The 20,965-nt window shown below is 37.1% G+C and overlaps 1 protein-coding gene across 7 annotated transcripts in view; it reads right to left on the bottom strand.

The window, feature by feature from the left end:
- MYOF (myoferlin) overlaps positions 1-19,591 on the bottom strand; it is a 68,210-nt gene extending 48,619 nt beyond the window's left edge. For 4 of the 7 annotated variants that reach the window (XM_010714553.3, XM_019617667.2, XM_019617666.2 and 1 more), the window contains exons 1-5: positions 19,113-19,574; positions 13,530-13,585; positions 12,695-12,786; positions 1,469-1,577; positions 199-283 (exon numbers count right to left, since the gene is read on the bottom strand). In XM_010714553.3, the coding sequence (XP_010712855.1) occupies positions 199-283; positions 1,469-1,577; positions 12,695-12,786; positions 13,530-13,585; positions 19,113-19,200 (430 nt within the window). In that variant the 5' untranslated portion in view covers positions 19,201-19,574. Of the gene's footprint in view, positions 1-198; positions 284-1,468; positions 1,578-12,694; positions 12,787-13,529; positions 13,586-19,112 lie in introns of all 7 variants that reach the window. The other 3 variants (XM_019617670.2, XM_019617669.2, XM_010714554.3) reach the window with 3 other exon arrangements.
- Positions 19,592-20,965: the final 1,374 nt, after the last annotated feature.

Raw genomic sequence — 20,965 nt, 5'->3', positions numbered from 1 at the left:
ACATTTAATTATTTCTGCACAAGCATGGTCTGACTGTTAGTGTAATTATTTACCTGTCAACTGAAAACAGTTGTTCCTTCACAGTTCTCTGATGAGTTGGAAAAAATGGAGGATCTCAAAAACATTCTCAGCAAAAGTCTGGTTAAAATGACACATAAGAGAGCAAACAATAATTTTCTGAAAAAAAGATTGAAATACCTTCTTGTATATTGGTCCCTCCTGGGTCATTTGGATTTGCAGGTCCGGCTGGTGGCTCATATCCTACTACCAAATCTATTGTTGCCTACAGAAAAATACATGGTTTTCTATGTTCACAACAACTCATTTAAAGCAGTGAGTTATTATTCATGTACAGTATTAGAACAACTACATATGTTCACAGGTAAGTTTATAATAAAATTTCAGACTATTGCTCTAAAATTTTATTTTACAAAATGATGTATATTTTTTATATTTAGAAAAATCAATTCCAATACAAGTACATAACACATTCAACAAATTTTAATTTATTTAGTTTCACGATACTGATGAAGATTAGGTGACATCCTACATTGAAAAGTGAAAAAACAAAAATAGAAATAGCACTATCTGACTAGCAACGTAAGTCTGAAAAAAAAGCAGCATTTCCTATCTGGCCCTTTAAAGCCAGTTCATGCTTCCATCCTGGAAGTAAAAACACATCTCATTTTCCATTCTAATTGCAGAATTGCATTTTTGTGCTTCACTGTGGTTTTAGATGATTGAATAAAACATTATTATTCCGAGTTGCCACAGTAACATGAGGAGTCAGGAAAAAAAGAAACAGACTCCATAACCAACTAACCATGATATTAAACTGTAGCTGATGAAATACAGAAATTACCCTTTAAGGCCTCTTATTACGTGAGCTGGAATGTAATATAAAGTGCCTTAGCAGCCAGTCTGCACAAACATTAAGTTTCGTTCCAGACATTACTTTTATCAGACTGGTTAATCACTCTGTTAAATTTAAACTCATGCTAAACTAAGTTAAGCAAGTTCTTGTGTAATTTTCAGAACCAGCTGGAAGTAAACATTCACATGATTATGTGCTTCCTAGAATCACTGCTATGACACAGGTGGACATTAGAAAGAATACAGCAAAAGTGAAGTCAACTTGTTTCTTAGGAAAAAAATACATGTATGTGAAAATCAGCCTAGTATTAAGTACATCCTGTGTCTCATTGTATCTACAGAACATATACAAATACGTAATACATGCACAGAAAATAGTTTAACTAACTTAAAGGAATCTCTCTGATATCAATCAGGCTGACTATACAGGAATAATTACATCTTGCTATAAATTATATTTGTCTAAAGCTTTTACTACGAAACTGCAAAGCACTTAATCAATACAGTAAAAATAACTTTAAAATATATTTGCTTCTTGCTGCTGGAACATTTTTTATCAAGACTACAATAAAAGCAGGAAATGTAAGCCACTCACTCCAGTTTCTTGTCCCCTTTCATTTAGCAGAGGTATGAGTTTGAAAGGGCATGATCTGCTTTGGTTACCAACAAGATCCTTAAGTGCTATGGATGCACTGCCAATTAACCTGAAATGAAGTAAATATCATTATTACAATACAAGTATTTGTTTAGCACAAGTTCCTTTTCATCCATAGCTTGTGTCTGTCAGCCAAACAATTCCAGCTGTAACTTGAAAACCTAAAAGATCATTGCAGATGTCATCTAATGACTGAGTAGTGCTAATTCATATTTTCTTTTTCATTGAGCGTATAGGTACTGATTTTCTTCACAGAAGAGACACTTTTAAACAAGTAAATTAAAATAATATATACATTTCTGATTATTATATTCTGTATAACCATCATTAGTCATGTTAATTGTTTCACTCACAGTTCTCACTGGCAATCTAATCTTTTCCTATATAATTTTGCAAACTCTCAGATGAAAAGTACTGCATACAGATGTTACAGCTTTAACACCCAAAAACATACACCAAAAGACACACACACACCTCTGTAATAAAAACAATGAAACAGAACAAATGCAATGTTCTTTCTACATTGTTCATGAATGATCTTTTTTACCATACTCTACATTTTCAAATAGGTTTATCATGCTTGCCTCTTGATTCTCTAAATGGTTATATATGCCTCTACCAAAAGAAGATGCCCAGGAGTTACAAGTCAGACTCTCTTGAGCTGCTTCTGCCTTCTTGAAACTGCCTTTCTAACCCTCATCTTCATTAAAAAGTGAAAATTGCATTCATTTTTAAACTGAAAAATTTCTTTTAAGCTGAGTTTCTATCTGTGCGGAATCAGTCTCACAGTGTCTGGCACTGCATTTAGTTATCAAAGTATATAGTAACAGTTAACACCTATAAAGTGGATTATTGGAATAAGTGAGATTTTTGCCAGTGAGAAACCCCTACGATAATTTCATCCTGTAAATACTGTAAGAGGACTTTTTCAAACAAGATACCAATTTTGCTGCTGACATGGGAAAAAAAAATTTAAGTGCAGTCCCTTTGAGTAGATTACATTGCTTTTTAGATTATGGTGCTTTTACACGCAGAGGGTAAAGATCCAAAGGCATTTGTGACATGAAGCAACAGCATTATCGTAGCCATTCTCAGGTGCTATGTCACAAGAGCCTAAGTTACTAAGTACATTAGGATAGGTATAAAACACTACTTTCCTGCAAATACTGATTTCAGATATTACATACTACAGCTTTTGTTTAGCTGTCCACAAAACCCTACACTTCCTGCTAAAATAACCCATTTGAATCACCTTGTAAAGCAACTCTGCTTTCCCAGTTCACTTCACACCTCCAATCCCAGTTATCTTTTGTTTGACTCATTCTTCTAACCTTTCACTCCTGTCTCCATTTTTGTTCCTGATAAATATATTGAGATAAATTAATCGTGATTAATATCAGGATTAATAATTCTGATAATTTTTCAGGATTATGCTGGGTCTGTGCAGTTCAGTCTCTCCATCTTCCCATTTATACAACTCTGCATGCCAGATGCAGAACTTGTTTCCAGTTCCCTGCTGACATTTCTCATTGAAATCCTCTAGACACTCTGCTTCCCAATCTACCTTTCCTTCTCTTGTCTTAATCTGTCTTTCTCCTTCTCTATCCCACCTTAAAAAAAAAACACAAAACATTCTGCTCTGTCTGCATTCATACTATTGCCATTTTGTTTTATCCTCCACTTCACTGAACACTTCAGTTACTTTTGATGGGGGATACTCTACTTCAGATCTCAGAACCTCTCCAGTCCAGCCTCCTCTCCTTCACTAAAAGGTTTCAGACAGTGTCTTCTCAGCTAAATCGCAGGCTATGCAGCACAGGTAAAGCTGTTCTAACCTTTAAACTTATCACAATTGAAACTCTGATTCCATTTCTGATACCTGCTTTTCTTCCCTTTATTAAACAGACACCTCAATTCAGTAGTGTAGTCTCGATCCAGCATTCTTTAAAAGCCATAGAAATACAGGTTATTTTCAGTGGGCATTTAATCAATCCTAAGTACATTTTTGATTTTTACAAACTGTTGTACAGAGCTGAACATTAGTTGTGTATGGGAATTATTGAATCATGGGCTGAACCTCTGATTGATCACCTGAGACAAGCACCGAGTCAGCCCTGGGAGCACAGGTGAAGGCAATTCAGCTGTGTGACCAGAAGGGGTGGAGCCTGGCTGCACCTCTCTTAGACCTCATTTAAGGGCTGGCTGCCACTGAGGAAGGATCTCAGGATCTCTTCCTGGAGATTGCTCCCTTTGGAGTTTTCCTGTGATACTAGGACACAGGTGAGCATTCCCATTTATTTGCGATTATCCCTTTCTACTGTGATAATCTTTCTAGCTATATGATCTGTAGATATCAGCCTAACCACATCACACTGTATATTTGTTGACTGTACAAGCTGATGCTCTGACTCCATGCATTTCTCAACTTCAGGGAGCATAAGAATTATTTTCCCCTGTTATGTAATAATTGCATTCGCTTCACAAGAAAAACTTAAATTGCAAACATCAGATATGCATTACCACAGTTCTCCTATTTGTAACTCCAACTGCAGTATTATTTGACATTGCCTTCAGCAATGATTTCATTCAGCATATCTTACCAGGCAGTAATATATACTGAGCACAAGAAACAATAGTAGATGGCCTTTCTCAAACAGATAAAGGCTTTCCCCCCCCATGTCTTAATATTCCCCAAATTGGTGCTCCATAGAAGTCACATAAGTCTGACATTATACACCAGAGACATCTTCCTCTGCATTTGACGAAATTTTACCACACTGAGGGCAAACAACCTGCAGGCAGTTATACTATTCAGCTGTCAAAGAGAAGTCAAAGAACTTCATTCCATGTGATTGCAAAGCTCAAAGTGGTTAAGCCAGGAAAATCCTGTGTAGCTTAATGCCTTTATCTCATAGGCTTCCAAAATGTAAATACCATTGAAAGCAAGTATATGAACAAATGGGAAACAACTCCTATAAATGAGTGGTACAAATGCTTGAATGCTTTATGCAGCTAGATACTGAAAGAAATCAATTTCTCTTCACTATTCTTCCTTCAATGCAAAATTAATAAAAAATTTTATTTCAAATTTTCCTAAAATCCTTCAGCTATGACTACGCTTTTTTATTTGAGAATAACAGACATAAATATACATATCTTGAAATATCACAAAAGGGAAAAAAACAGAAACAAAACCAAGACTACTCAAAACCAACTAGTCCTACCTGTTTCTAGAGAAAGGCAAATAAAATCTTTTCCCATGTACATAAGCAGAAAAAAATCTGCATGCTTGCTATTCTGTTTTGATATGAGCTGGAGTGACTTATATTAACTTTGAAAAGAGCTTCATCTGGCTGGTTGGTTCAGCAACCACACCCTCTTATTTGGTGACATTAACTGAAGGAATAGCTCATCAGTGGTAGTGCTTCTGAAATTTTGCAGCCTAAGTTTGCACTTCTGTATCCTCTTCTGTCCTAAGCAAGTAAAAACAGTGCACACATTTAAATACGTTGTAATATTTTCTAACATACTGATCACCTCAGGCAGACTAAGTCAGTTAGACAGACCACCTGTCCGCTTCTAGTGGCCTCTGAAGTCCTTTATTTCACACTCCTCTAACAGGTTGGACAACAGTCTCCTATTTTTTCCACTCCAGCAAGACTGAGAAATCTAATAAATAGCTGATACAGTATCTTAGACTCATTCTAAGCTTTAGAGAAACTTTAGGAAGTCAGGAAGCCTTCCTCAAACTGCTCCTTTTCATTGGATGTCAGTTGTTTTATTGGATGTCAGTTGTTTCATTGCTCCCCTATAAGGATGACAAAACTGCTTTAAAGCTGTTCAAACCCCGGATAAGAGTCTCTACAACAGGTTGCCAGTCCAGTCTGGTTTTGGTCATGTGGCTACTCAATGGCTGAAGTCTTGTTTTCAAAAGTAACGAGGGCTGCTTCAGGGTCATCACTAAGTCTCACCTTTATGACTTCAAAGATGACAGGGAATCTTTTAGCAACTGAGCGTTGCTTCTTAACTCTGCATACATACCTATTCAGTCATCCCCAAGACTGGTAAACGTAATCTGCCCTGTCAGGCAGGTCTCAAACTTTTCTGGCTTTGCAGAAGAAAAACAAAAGAACCTGGCCTGCCACAAGCAGTTTGGTATATCACAGAATAAGACCTCAAAAGAGAAATGTAACTTCCACATTCAGAAGCAGATTTTTTAACCACCTGAAATATAATTTACCATACTCGGCCTGTGATACTTTCCTGTCTATAATCAATGGAAATACTTTAGTTTATCAGCATGAAATCACTAAGCTACTGATGCCCAACTATTAGAAATAGTGTTGTATTTGTGCTAACACTAATTAATCTGTTAGTGCTGTGGTTAGCACTTCCCGTTAGCTGCCCAAATAAATACCCAAGAGAAGTGAAACTTCACACCCATTCCTGGATCAGGAAATGCTAACTCACAGTACCATTTTATTACTCTATCCCTGTTTGAAGGTCACAACTTGTACTGAATTCTTTGGCATATCAAGTACTCCATCTGCTTAAATACTACTTCTACTGAGTTCCAAGTGACCTTATATCAGCTGACATTCAAGCCTTTAAATTCTGCCTTATTTTTGTGGGTTTACTTTGGCAGAGCTTATACGGATTGTTCTCATCAGCAAACTTGAACATAAGAGTTATAATTTCTACACTCACTCTTTCAGCATATATGTTACATTATAGCTTTTGTGTTACAAGACCCAATACCCATCCTCTGTTAATTATCTTGTGTTTGAAAATGTTTATTAAGAGCAAACCAACTACTTTTATCACCTTTAGTTATTAGATAATAGTTGTTTCACAAAGAAACTTTAAGAAACAATACACATTATTTTGTGCAAAGCAGAAAACACCCAAACTGAATCTTAACCAGCCTAGATCTTGCATGCAATGTGTGCAAAGAAAAGCCAACTCATGCACAGCCACTCTGACTGTGAAAAGAAAAGAATTCACACTACAGGATCCAACTGCAGGAAGATTCAAACAATCCAGTAATTGTTTACCTATGGAAAATACTTAAATATGATTAAATGACTTGCTGCACTGTAAGGGTGTGCCCAATCTGTTTCTCCTCTGCGTTGCTATGTTGTTAACTACACAAAGAACTCAGAGAAACATGTAATCCCAGCTCTTCCTGTCAAATCAAATTAAAATCACTTCATTCAAACAAGATTATAACTTAATGGTATTTCTTTTAAACTTCTCAGGGATGACTGATGCAATTTTAAGGTTTTTGTTTTTTTTTTAACTGCATAAGGATTTGTTTGGAGAGTTTGAAATCTTTCAACTAACATTTCTAGACATAATAGAAAGCAGATGTGTTCTTTTTTCAGACAACTTTACATTGGAAAATCTAGCTCAACACAGATCATGAGTACTTTCTGGTTTATTCCTATGATGATCTGTCCACATACATGTAAGTGTGGTTTGCTTCATTTATCTTTTTGAACGACTGTGTCTTTTTACCATGAACAGTACTCATTTAATCTATCTGCAAAAGTTTAGTGATCTTGTAAATAGAACAGTAAATTCTATCTCCAGGAAAAGAGAAAGGGAAAACACTCAAGTGTTCTTTCAAGCTTGTTTTTACAGAAACATGCCAAAGCAATGAGTCACCCACAGTGCTCCTCATCCTGCTCCACTGTAAGAACATTCCTCTAGAACAAAGAAAATAAGGCGGAACACATGGTGTAGTTTCTTCTCATTGCTCTCTCAGCAAACAGTCCCCTACACAAACCTTTTACAATCAAAAGCTAAATCCCAGTTCAATCTAGAATTCAAGGGAAAGTAACATTAAAAAAAAAAACTACAGAAAAGATTACAGCAATGAACAATTTATATGATTTAGAGTCAAATCCCATTACATCAAGCACAAGACATAATTCCAAAGCTCACAAATAGTGTCAAAAGTCCATGACAAAAACTGTTTTTTCTGAAATAATGAGTCTTTGTCTGAAAAGGTTGAGTTCAGTTAGCAACATCAATATTATATCTAAAAATTAATACAATATACTACAGCACTCACTTTCCTGCCCCGCTTTATGTTTGTTTGTTGCTTTGTTTAACATTACTGTCATTTATAATGAAATTAATAAGGACCATAGGCAGATATTGAACTTGACCTTTCCGATCCTGAACTAGAATGCAGACAATGCAAAGCGGTGTTATTTGCACACTGTTCTGAGCATCTTTTCAGAACGGTGCATTGCTGCAGCTGTGTGCTATCCACCTCACAGAGAAACAAATTCATAGAAAAATTAACTGAAGGGGTTTTCAACAAAAATCTTCTCAGATATATATACAAAGAAAACAGAATTGTGTAATTGACCTCCTTGCAGTACAAGACTTTCACAAACCTTTTAGGGACTGCAATAGTTCCCTAATTATAAATGTAAAGTGCTCATTTCACCGGAAGTTGAGCTACATGTCATGAAAAAGGTTTCATTTGGGAACCAAAATTTGAATTATTGTAGGAACTAAAAACCTACATTCTTTATCTAGCTGCAGGGGAGCTGGACTATGACCCCTAAAAGTCCCTTCCAACTCAAACTATTCTATGATTACAGATAAACAAGGATAACCTGGAAATAAGCTTAATTTCTATTACATTTATGCACCGATTCAATAAATATACCACTGTGTTTGGCTAACTAGAAGGTCTTGTCTTTAAAGACATGATTTTTGTATTAAAAAGAAGAAAAATTTTAAAGTATTCTTAATTTAAGTAAGTTTTAGTCTCAGCAGCTTTTAGAGACTCAAATTGTTATTGAGACCACCTTGATAAAAACAACTATCAGACTATTCTGAAGAGCGTAAGCAATATCAAAACAATAACATGGAAGATCTAAAACCTTCCCCAACTCAATGATACTAAATAGGATCAGTAACTACAGAAATAAAGGTTCAGCATGCATGCAAGTATTATGTGGGAAACTCATTCCAGAACTTTCTCTCCCTCTTTTATGTACTCCTGTCACTAGAAATTCATTAACATAAAGCCTCTTCTGCTGTTACAGTGCTTTCTGTTTTTAAAAGAAATTTTGAGATGACATTTCCTATTATCACATTGGAGTCAGGATGCCTACTCATCTATTCCTATTTCTAACTCTGCTTATCCTGTTTCCTTGCCAAATACATCACATACTGCAAATATGTGGGGGGTTTTCAGGATTTATTTTCAAAGATAACAACTTTGCAGGCACTGCTCCATCTTCAGTATGGACTATATGTATTCTTGCACAGCTCTGGGCATGAAAAATCACTTTCCCAAAGAATTTTACTTCTTTTTTTTTTCCAATTTTTTTTTTTAATTTGTACACAGAATAAGTGGACACACTACATAACCATGGCATTTGTATTAACTGTGGTTAGGCTCTACAAGCCCAAGTCACAAGCCCAGATGATAGTTACAAAAAGGGTTTGAAAAACATGCTTGCTACAGTTTGAACCCCTGTACAGAATGAAGTATTTTAAGGACTCAAGTTAAGTACCTTCCTTTTTTTGGTAATAATCTACAAATTCCATTACAACATTAGGATTCCTGGCAAGCTTTCCTCCATTAAGTGGTTTCTGGGATTTTCCTAAAGTCAGAGGCATGCTTTACTGCTTTACTGACTTAAAGAAATCTCAGGGATCTGAGGGCATCTGGTCACATAGCGAGTTTTAAAGGCAGACCTGACGAAGCACTATAAAAATACGAAATGCAGTTTAACAGTTGGGAGGAGGTAGAAAAGCATAAAGAAATCTACAATGGAAGTAGACTGCTATCAATAGGTGCAAATAGTGCCATAAAATATGCAAATTCATCATCATTGCCTTTCAAAACAGCATTAGCCCTACTTGGCATTCACGGAGAGAAAGGGGCTGACCAGGAAAGGAACTGATCCTTTTAAAAATCTTGGAACTTCATACAAAGTAGTAGGGAACTGACATCTCATTTTGGACAAGGGTTGTGCTGTTTTTTTTCCTGCTTGCATTTTAAAAATTCCTCTCTGACTTCAAGAGTGGATACTTGGCGAAATATACCTATTTACTTTTTCAGCAAAAAGCAGATTAGCTGAAGATCCTAACCACTATAGGAGCTTAAACAGACTAAAAGCTTTATCTTGATAGGAGTGTTAAGAAAGAACTCCCTGGCTTTGCCAGAGCTTTTAGTGCAATCATGTTTGGACACAAAATAATACGTTCTATCCCTGCTGTGGATTGCCTAAAACAGGCACATCCAACTCGCTGGCCACATGTGGCCCAGCATAGCTTGCAATGCCCCCTGCCCCGCACCATCATGGCAGTGGCTCTGCCCCACTGAGTGGCCCAGCCCAGCCCCAGGCATTCCCATCACTCAGTGCCAAATGAACATCACAGAGTGGTAACTCAAGTTATTGCAAATAATGTAATGCATTTTGATACTTTGTCTCATTAGATCATTGTATCATTTTTATACAGGTCTCAGGATTGCAAAAAAAATTATCACTTTCTTTGCTATATTTGCGACTCCATTTTCAGTCAACATAAATACATGACCTGCAAATTTTCAAATGAATTGTACAGCATTGCAACCAGATATTCAAGTAAAAAAATGCAATTGTCTCTCTCTAGTTGGCTTTTATAATCTGTCACACAGACAAATATCCCTCGCTTCACAGTCACACCTTATTCATGCCTTCACTTTTTGGCAGTACTTACATTTGCAAACAACTATTTTCAAGGATGAAAACTGGGAAAAATTTCATCATAAATCTCTGACAAATACCTTGAGAGCTCACTAGGAATGGCAACCACTGCCACTAAACAACACTGATGCATTACATTCACAAAAACAAGGCCGCATACTCCACTAGTTTTATGGTTTTGTTGCTCTTTTTTATGTTTTAATAAAAAACATTAAAAATTAAAATGTTTTGTTACTCTTATACATTATCTATATATAATATTTTATGAGGGCAGCTCCAAAAGTAATGCCTCCCATATTAATCTGTTTTCCCACAGCAGAGGCAGATGTTGGTGGTATGGCAGAGGAGGTTCAACCTTCCCACCAGTATTCCATTACATGTTGTTGCCACAGATGGCAGCTGAGAGGAAGTCTGACAAAATAGTGTCTGACATGGATGTGTACGAGCCAAAGATGTGGAACTGAATTTCTACATGTGGAAAAAATGGCACCACTCACATTCATCAATGCTTGCTGAATGTTTTTGGAGACCAAACAGAGAATGTAAGCACAGTGAGGCAGTGGGTGGTATATTTCAGCAGTGGCAACAGCTACAGTGGGTCATCTCTGCTGATGGAGGTTTTTATAAGTGTGGCTTGCAAGTTCTTGTTTATCACAGAAAACACTTTTCTGCTGTAATCACAGCATGTCTAGAAAGCCTGGACAAATTTTTCTTTGTTTAGTTGAAGGAAATCCATTCACATTTTATGTTATATCCTTCCAGACATGGGTAGATATGGTTTGTTTATCTATTTGTCTATCTTTAGTTCTGTAAAGTTGATAATGAAGCCTGATTTAGTCAAAACTTAAACTAAGTACTTAGTACTGCATGAAGAATTTTTGTCTGAGCAGTGAGGACTTCCTCAAAAGCCTGACAAAACTGCATGAATGAAACTCTCGTTCAGCCTCTCACAATGGAAAAAAAAAATAAAAAAAATCTGCAGCCTCAGATCCCATGATATTTGATTTTTAGATGCCTGAAAAATACTTAGGCTGATGTTAATTATATAGACGCTCTACATATTATATTAGGAAAGTTCAGATTTTTAGAGCAGGATTCACAGGCCTCCCTGCATATACTAACAGTACAAACCAGAAGAGAAATGGAGCAGGAAAGAAAAAGCCTTAAATTCCTGCACATGATCGACATAAAGAAAATGGGTATGTCTGCGTGTGGAAGACCTACACACTAAATCCTTTACTGATAGCAGGAATCTCTGCTTTCCTTTCAGATAAATGAAGAACAGAAAAGGTAATTCTCATTTCCCATTTTTATAACCCTAGTTCCCCTAACAAATGGAAAGTCAGATATGCATATCCTTCCATTTATTTGATTTACTTTTCCCAGAAGACTCTCTTAATATCAAACTAAATATTTTCTTAAAAATAATAAAAAAAAAAACGCAAAACACAACAAAGCCACCAACAAAACAAAAATCCTCACTGCTTTTAAAATATTTTTATAATAAAACCAGAAGAGAAGGTAGCAACAGTGTTGTCAATCTTCAATATATGTCACAAGCCTTAGGTTTATAACATTCAGCCAACAGGCTAAGCTGAGATTTAGTTCCTCTGCTCAGTGTAAGGGAATATACCCTCCCACTAAAAAGAAATTTACAAGTTGACCTTGGGGAAGTTACTCTTCTTTTCAAGCCTTTTATTAACTGCACAGAGAGTTTAAAATTCATTGAGTCAGGAAGAGTAAGGAACCTGACTTTTCATAGATTCCATTTACTAGGATACTCAAAGGAAAAGGAACCTGGATTTCATTCCCAAGACAATTTTATTCAACATATTTATCCTGATGATTAAGTTACTCTCCCAGGAGATGAATCCCTTCAGACAAGGTAGGAAATTGAACAACTTCTGCTTCCTTTCCTAGACAATACTTTGATAAGTGATGTAAAATACAGCATCTTATGGAGATTTTAAATATAAGAGCTTTTAACAGCATTACAATTTCTTCAGGGCTAATTTTTGGAAATTTATTAAGTATAGTAGTTTTGGGTACTGCACTGCACACTTCTGCAAGATAACGACCTGCTCCAGGTATCTGAAGTGACAGAAGTCTACTTACACAAGAACCTTAACTACAAGAAAGTACTGACTGAATCATGGTATCTGTGCTTTTCAAGTGGCAGTAATAGCCACAGGAGTCTGAATTTTAACAAAGTTCTGCCTTAAACACCTTGGACTTCAGAATTTCTAAAATTAAGCTGGGGCTTTCTTCACAGTAACAATCCAATGGGTGAGGGATGGGAAACATGCTGCCTTACAGGCTAAGGGTAGTTGTTACATCAGAAAACACTGAATTGCACAAATCATTTCTCTGCAGCAACTATCAGTTTTAATTTTTTCCTAGACTTCTATGTTAAAAGTTGTGTTTAATGCTGCAAAAAAGTACATACTTGTTTTGTCCAATTGTTTCAAAATCCTTTACAATAGCAGCCAGGGAAGATGAATTATCCAGAGGGATTCCTTTCAAGTCAAATTCAAGAATCTGAGGGGGAAAAAAAAAAGTAGTAACAAAACTAAATCATATTACAACTTACATACAAGGTAATTAACAGCAAAGCAGTATACACAGTAAAATTAGTCAGAAATAAATTCTGCATTTAGTTAGAGATATACAAGTATGAACTGGCATTTGCAAAAGCAAAATTTGAAATCTTGGAACATGCTCATGAACACTGAGTTGCTGCTTTCTATTAACAATACAGAGAAAGAACTCAATTGTATAATATTTAGATACTATCTTTTGCAGTTCCACTTTGCCATACTGAGTAGTTTATTATTACTCATAAGATCAGGTACAATTCCCCTCCAAATCTGGAGGAAGTCAGTATGGCTGCAAAATAGCAGCCATAGCGTAAACCACAAGGAACTTCAGTTTACAATTCATTCTGTGTTTTTTTTCCTTAATATATCATAAAGGATCCAATTACACACTCATATACAGTACTGAAGGGCGGAATATCATTTGGTCCTAAATAAAAAGGAAAAGAATACCAACCACATACCACAAACTCACCAGATACTCATTGACATTTACCTAAAATCATTATTTACTGGATTATAGTATGTGGCACAGGATGAACACATTCACTTGTATTTATTAACACCTTTTAAGAACATACATTCAATAGATCCAGCCTCTAATATTCACAACTGTAGAAACTGACTTTCAAATTTTATAAGCATTTTGTATCATAAAAGATCAAGAATTAATTCAAATAAAATTACCTCATTCCAAACAGGATTGAGTTCATTGTCAATTTTCTTTGTTTTCTTTTTTTCATCTGCAAAGACAAATAAAGAATGATCATTTGATTTCACTAAAGTATTATCGGTACCAAAATTTTTCCTTTCATTTCTCAAAAAACTTGAGCATTAAACCAAACTTTCCAATTCTTTTTGCCCCCTCCCAGTATGCAGATTTTTCAGTTAAAAAACAAACAAACAAGCTTTCCTAGGCAATTTTAGAGGTTGCTGAGGCTTTTTATTTTGTTTTGTTTAAGCATGGCTAGACCTATTCCCATAAAGCAAAATTATTGTTTAGGTACTTCAATCTTTTGTGACCTTTGACTACAAGTTCAGAACTGATGGAATAATACAGACTAAAAAGCCTGGAGATATGACCTCAAAGGGAGGGAACTATACTAGTAAAGGCAACAGGTTGCATATATACCAAATCTGTATTACACAGTAGTCTAATTCTGAAATAGCATCACTTGAAAAAAAAAAAAATCTTAAAGTATTAAAGTGTTTTCTGCTTTAAATGAGCAAATATTAGCAGAAGTAAACTTGCATTTAAAAGGAAATAGTCCTTCCAGGAAAAAAAAAAAAAGGTTTCCAGAGATCAAGCGTTTTCAGAGGTTACACGTATGACTTTATTAACAAATACTTCATAGTAAAATTTGCAGTTGTTTAACCTACAAATGACAGAGGAATTGTCAGTTTCTTAGACTGTGGTGTTTCAAGTTCCTTCTCTGGCAAGGAATACTACAACTAACCGCTGCAGAGCCCCTCTGCAGGCCCCCTCACCCTTAAGAAAGGAAATACAATTCTGCTGTTACAAAAGGTTCAAAGCAAGTAATAGTAATAAGTTTTAACAGGCATACAGCTATAATGGAAGAGATGTCTTGACATAGCACTTGGGAGTGCAGAAGGATACCAGCAATCAAGCAGATCTCTAAAGAAAAATGCCATGTAATAGTGTTAACAAATGTGTGCATCTCAACAAAGTCAGTATCCTAGCTGCTGATCTGTCAGATGCTCAGCCATCTCAAGAAGCCTACGTTTCAGACTTTTTGAGTTAAAGGAGTACAGTAAAGGTGGTAACACTTACTACTTGCAACTTATGTCTGTACTTTCCCAGGAAAATTCTGCAAAGGTCTGGGAAGCAAGAGCAAAGACATGCCACATGGGCAGATTCGTATACACACTATTCAAGCAGAAACCTGCAGTGACTGCTTCTGTTGGATGAGTGTACCAAAAAAAAAAAAAAAAGTCATCCCATAATGTACATTGCGAGAACTGACTTGCATTTATGCAACAGGAATCATCCACAATTTATACAGGATATTGACTCATACCACACCACAAAGGAAAGTGCATTCATAACCTACTGTGCTTTAGACTGACATTCTGCAGAACAAGGAACTAAATATCATGCTAATAAGGGAAATCCACTTAATATAAAAAAGTTATCTAATAGAAGACAAAACATTTTGAAAGCTGGATATCCTAAAATGCCTGTGGCTTGGAATTGATACTCAAAGTCCTCCTACAAATTGGAGCCAGGAGTCAGGGAAAAGATATTCTGAGTGCCAGTGGAAAAAGAACAGTTGCAGCTGTTTGCAAAGGAGATGCTGAATCACAGATCCTTAGAGAACTAACAAATAATAGTCCTATGATCCCTGTCTAAGCTCAAATGCAACTCTATAATGTGAGGAATGCCTTGGCTCGAACATCAGGCAAGACAATTATTGACAGGGAGTAAAGTATTCCCACTCTGGACTATCATTTTTCATAAAAACAAGGAAGTGAGATTTACAATTCTCCACTAGCTGTACGCATATCCTAGACTGTTCTAAGAAGAAACATCTTGTGTTGTGCATTTATATGAAAGTTGGATGAAAAACGCTGGGAAGCAGTGCATACATTGGTGCTCTGCTGTAATTTTAGTCAGTCTGAGTGTATGAGTGTAGAATTTATATTTCTCAGTCACATATTTTCTCCACTTTCTTCTTTTTTTGTCAAACTTTCTATTTATTACCATTCTTATAATGTACTGCTTTTTTGTTTGTTTGTTTTTCTCTCTCTCTCTCTCTCTCTTTAAAATGTAAGAAAAACACCTTCTTCCCACCAAAGTTACCTTGCTAAACATGTTATTGCCAAGCAGGATGGACAGCCCAGTTTTAAGTTCTCAGTCTGTCCTCTTCTACTGGTAATAAACCCACTTGCAGCAGCCATTCTTGCACAGGACATTCTAAGATGGGGCCTGTCATCATTTTTAGTTTGGTCCTATCAAGAAATGAGTCAGAAATTATAATGGATATGAATGTAACACTCCACATGTTTGTTTTCTTAAAAAGTAACTATGCCATTCTTGATACCACAGGAAAAAAAAAATCTTTCTTTGCTTCATCTGATGAGAGGCATTATACTACTGCAGATTGTTCATTCTTCACTGAAAATATTTCAGTGCAAAAAGAACTTTGTGATAGTCAATGAAATGACAGCATTCAAAAGATTCATTCAAAGATGAGCTGTTTAATCAACAACTGTTCCATCATTAGAAAGACAATTACAATACTACAAAACAACCAATGCTTAAATCTTGCATTTACTCTCCTATAACGACTGGTGTTTTTACCAATTTCAGCGCGTGGGGAATAGCAGAAGCAAACATTATCTGCTAAAACAGTCCTAATCCTGAGGTTCAAAAGAGCATCACAATCCACTACACTGCATTTTCCACAGAACTGTTGTTAATGAAGAATTAAGATTGCACAGTAGTAGAAACAGTCAGTCAAGCAGACAGACCTCCAAAAGCCACAAAATGAAAGTTATTTAATCTCTGCAAAACAGAAGGTATATATTTTGTGAATACTACATTCTAATACACTTTCTTCACACACTGAAATACAAACCAATAAATGGCTGCACGTTTGCTGGAAAGCTCTTAGATTAAGCATAAGTGGAAAATGATATATTCAGACAGGCCCAGTTAAACTGAATACTGTTTCATGTCGGTTTTTAATTAATAAAGCTGAATGACAGTCAAAAGGAGGGAATGATGCATTAAATGTCCTAGACCTGACTGCACATATGAGCAATTACATCAATTTTTGCTTCCAAAGACAAATCTTACACATTTTTTTCCAATTCAGCATATTTAACAAGAAAAAAAAAAAAGATACTGGCATAATCATTATCACTTCCTGCCACTTCAGCAAACAACAACACTTCTCATTAATTTGGCAAATCATTTATCTTGCATAAAGTGACAACAAACTCAGAATTCCACAGCAACAGCAGCCAGTTCCAGATGGCCGTACTGGTTTACTCTCAGGGTGTAGCTCTCTTTGAACAATGAGCTGATCTTAAGGTAAATAAATGAAACGTTCCAACCCACTGGACTGAATAGAAATGTGCAAAAAAAAGTCAAATGCCTACACAAAAAGCCTCTGTTGTAAATAAAATGTCCAATGAAAACAGATGCTTATTTCCTCTGTATATGTACTTGGCATCACTTTATTAATTGTGCTGGCACTAGATAGTCTATAACTAGCTTAGATACACAAGTACTGATGAACTCTATTGAATAACAGATAAAAACTACAGTAATGTATGCAGGTTAACACAGAGCGTTCTCAGTTACTTCCATAGTGGTAGCTGTAGGGCCATGGCCTTTTCTTCACAATAATGGCTGTAAAGATCTAACCCTGAGAGATACTGAGAAGTCATCTTAAAATCATTGAACCTTGACACCAGCATGGTGGCTATGGAAAGCTTAAGTCTGAAAAAGCTAAGGAAAAAAACATTTCAATGACATGAACTTGAAACTGGTGTGGGGGAACTGGCTGTGCATAAAACAGCTCAATAAAGAGCCAGAGGTTCAAGGTATTTCAGATGCGATCCCTACTTCTTCGCATTCAGCAACCAGCTACTTCAACTGCAAACTAAAGCAGAGATCCTCAACAGCCCGCACAAGCCTGACACTGCTCACCTTACACAACTCCACTCAGCCAAAATGCTGACCTCTGCTAGGTAACTCTATGACATAAAAGAGAAGTGACAGCCATAAGGATAAATTAAATGCCAAAATTGTGAGGTTAAATTGAAGACAATAACTGACCACATTATTGAATATCAATAACGCCAATTACAGAACATAAAGTATAAGTGTAAACTCATTCCTTTAGTGTTTATTATAAAATTCTTGTGTTAGGGTACTAACATCAATACCAAAATAAATAAGTGAATTCTGAAAATTATATTTACTAAGTACAACTGAATTATATTGGACAACATAGTAAGAACAGTAGATCGCTGGCAAGATTTAAGCAGACACTTGAGGTACAAAAGAAGAGAAGGCTCAAGGTAGCTCTGTAGTATGGAACTACAGAGGAACAGAAATAACACAGAAAGGCAAAATTGAGACAAGAAAGCAAAGCAAAGAAAAAGAAGCTGAAAATATGAATAGCTCCTTTGACGGACTCAGCCACTTGCCCTAACACAGAAAATCCAAGACAAACTTGAGAATGAGGAGCAAAAAAAAGGAAATGGAATGATATCATGTCTTTTTAAAGAATCTGCAAACTTTTTATTCTGGAAGTTAAGATACTGAGTACCCACTGTCTCTTCCTCTTCCAGCCTCCAGCAAAATGTCATGATTTCATACTTGGTTTCTGAAGGCAGTAAGCCCTTCCAATGATTAATGACTTCATGCTTTAAGAAATACCATTCTCATTTCAGGGCAGTTAGAAAACCAGATAACTTTGCCACAGTTTCATCTAAAGATCCAAAATAGTTTGCGGGTTTCTACACCTTTAAGATAAATCAATATTTGCAATCAAGTTCCTTTAGTCTATATAAGAGAGGAAATAATAGCAATAGGTAAAACACATGGCAAAACATATAATAAAACACAGTAAAGTTTACATATTACAAGTGATGGCAATAGCTAAAGCATATAGTTTTTATATATTACATGTAAATACTAATTATACCAGTTTTCTCCCTATCCCAGATGCATCTAGTCATTAAAAATGCAAAATGTGTTACCCATCCTTCATCTTTAAATTAAATAGTCTCAAAATTGAAACATTTTAAGTGCAAATCATCTTGTTAAAAAAATTACCCTAGCATCTTCAGTAATTGTACTGCTTTTTTACATACTGGTAATACGGCAACAAATAAGTCAACAACTAAAGATACAGTGCTGCAACAGTGGCATTGTTAGAGGGCAACAGCTGTGCAAAATACTCAAGACAAAGGAGTGATTGATTAGATGGTACTTTTAGATATCAAAAATTAAAAATCAATCTCTGCAATATGGCTGGGTTTTAAAGCATTGGGATGATCTTCTGCGAAAGCCCGTAATCTGCATCCCATGACAGAAGTGCAGGAAAAAGCAGCGAACTCCATCCAAGTCCAACCCCATGCAGGTAACTTCAGGCTCTCTAATTAAAGTTCTTCCTAACAGTACATCAGAGGTAATTTCACGCAAACGTGTTTTTACAGATTTTTCTAACTCTTATACAGGACACTATCCTTAAACGTTCAGAAGCGAGGTTTCCGTATGATAGCTTTCCTTACCTTTAAAAACAACAGAAACGATCGGATCTGGCTTCCCAAACTTGGTTTTGGGGATATTGGACGCAGACTCTACGATCACCCGGAGCATCGCTCCGAGCCGCCACTGAACGCCGCCTGCCCGCAGAGCCACGTAAGGAAGCCACGGGCTCCCAGGCGCAGTTCGGGGCGGCAGCGCGAGCAGGAAGAGGCGGCAGGGAATGGCACGGCACGGCCGGAGCTCGGGGTGGGTCTATGACGAACTGCTCCCAAAGGCTATGACAAATTCAGTGGCTGTAAATTGACACCAAGCGCCGCGTTTTTGCACGAAAGGAGCTCTAACTGGCGAGATCCAGCGACAGAAAAGGCAGATTTGTCGGTGCGCATCAGTAACCAAGGCAAGCATGAGCAACATATTCAAGGCAACTCCAGCAGTCAGGATGCATCGCATCTGTCTCTCTAAACACCAAGGCACTGCATTTCACGGTAGCTTTTTCTCCGTTCCATTCTAGAACGTCTCAGTCCGACCGCACGGCCCCGCAGGCGCGCGCCCCCTGCTGCCAGCTGCGAGACCTCCGCGCGCCGAACGAGAGTCGGTCACACAACAGCTGCGCTTGGACGGGACCCACCAGCAGCGCGCAGCGCACCTGCTGCCTCCACACATGGCCACCCAAAATCACACCGTGCGTTGTGCAGACGATTCCTAAACTTTGCCAAGAAGGCTGTGCCGAACTACTGCCTTCGCTACATTTAATGCGATGTATTTAGTAGATGTCTCAAAAAGACATGACCAGAAGCCATAAGTAAAACTGTACAGGAATTAAGCAAATATGTGCAATAAACAACCAAGACAATGAGACCCTGTGTATTGGAGACCTATATTTTAAACACAAATGCATGCAGTAAACTTCACTAAAAAAATCTTACTAAAAATTGCATGGCAAGAGCAAGAACTCTTTGCTCCAAGCTACCCCATCCTCAGCTTTATCACGGTTCTCCTCAGTTATGAACCAAAGGTAAAAAAGAAGTGGTTCACACTACTTCTGCAAAATCTGTGTTTTAAGCGGAGATGAGAGCAGCCAACAAAACAGCACAGAATAAGTCCTCCACAAAGGTCAACCAAGTTTTTACATGGGGACCCACAGGAACTACCCATAACTTACTGTTTTTGAAGCTGATATGAAACTTGCTTCCTTTTTCAGATGAATCAGAGCATCACTAAGGTTGGAAAAGACCTCTAAGATAACAAAGCCCAACCATCAGCCTTCCCCCTCCCCCCACTGACTGCGTCCATCAGTGCCACACCTATGTTTCTTGAACACCTCCATGGACGGTGACCCACCACCTCCCTAAGCAGCATGTTCCAGTACATCACCACCATTTCTGAGGAAAAACATTTAACATCCAACCTGAACCTCCCTTGGTGCAATTTAAAGCCATTACTTCCTCTCCTATCACTACTACCTGGAAGAAGACACCAACCCACCCTGCGTCCACCACAGCTTCTTTTCAGGCAGTTACAGAGAGAAAACGGATGGATTTTAGGTAGCAGAGAGGAACCCAAGGGAAAAGAAGCCATCCAACATGGATGTTCAGGAAAGGTGATGAGAACAGAACAGCTATAGCCCTGACTGGACTCAAACAACTCAGATAAGCACTACTCTAAGCCTTTTAGCCCTCCTGGCTACCACTTACCTTCCTGTCTGAATGCCTCACACAGGGCAGGACAGCCACGCTTAACACACGGAGTGCATACCTATCACCAGCCTACATGGTAAAGCCACCTTCTAATTACAAACTAAAAAATCCCCTTAAGCAAAAATTAATTATGACTGTGTACAAGAGAAACAACCAGCAGCGTACCCTACCCAGCTCAG

The sequence above is a fragment of the Meleagris gallopavo genome, chromosome 8 (genome assembly GCF_000146605.3).
Source record: "Meleagris gallopavo isolate NT-WF06-2002-E0010 breed Aviagen turkey brand Nicholas breeding stock chromosome 8, Turkey_5.1, whole genome shotgun sequence".
Taxonomy (NCBI): Eukaryota; Metazoa; Chordata; class Aves; order Galliformes; family Phasianidae; genus Meleagris; species Meleagris gallopavo.
The sequence above is the reverse complement of the archived record's forward strand: the minus strand, read 5'-3'. Positions and strand labels throughout refer to the sequence as shown.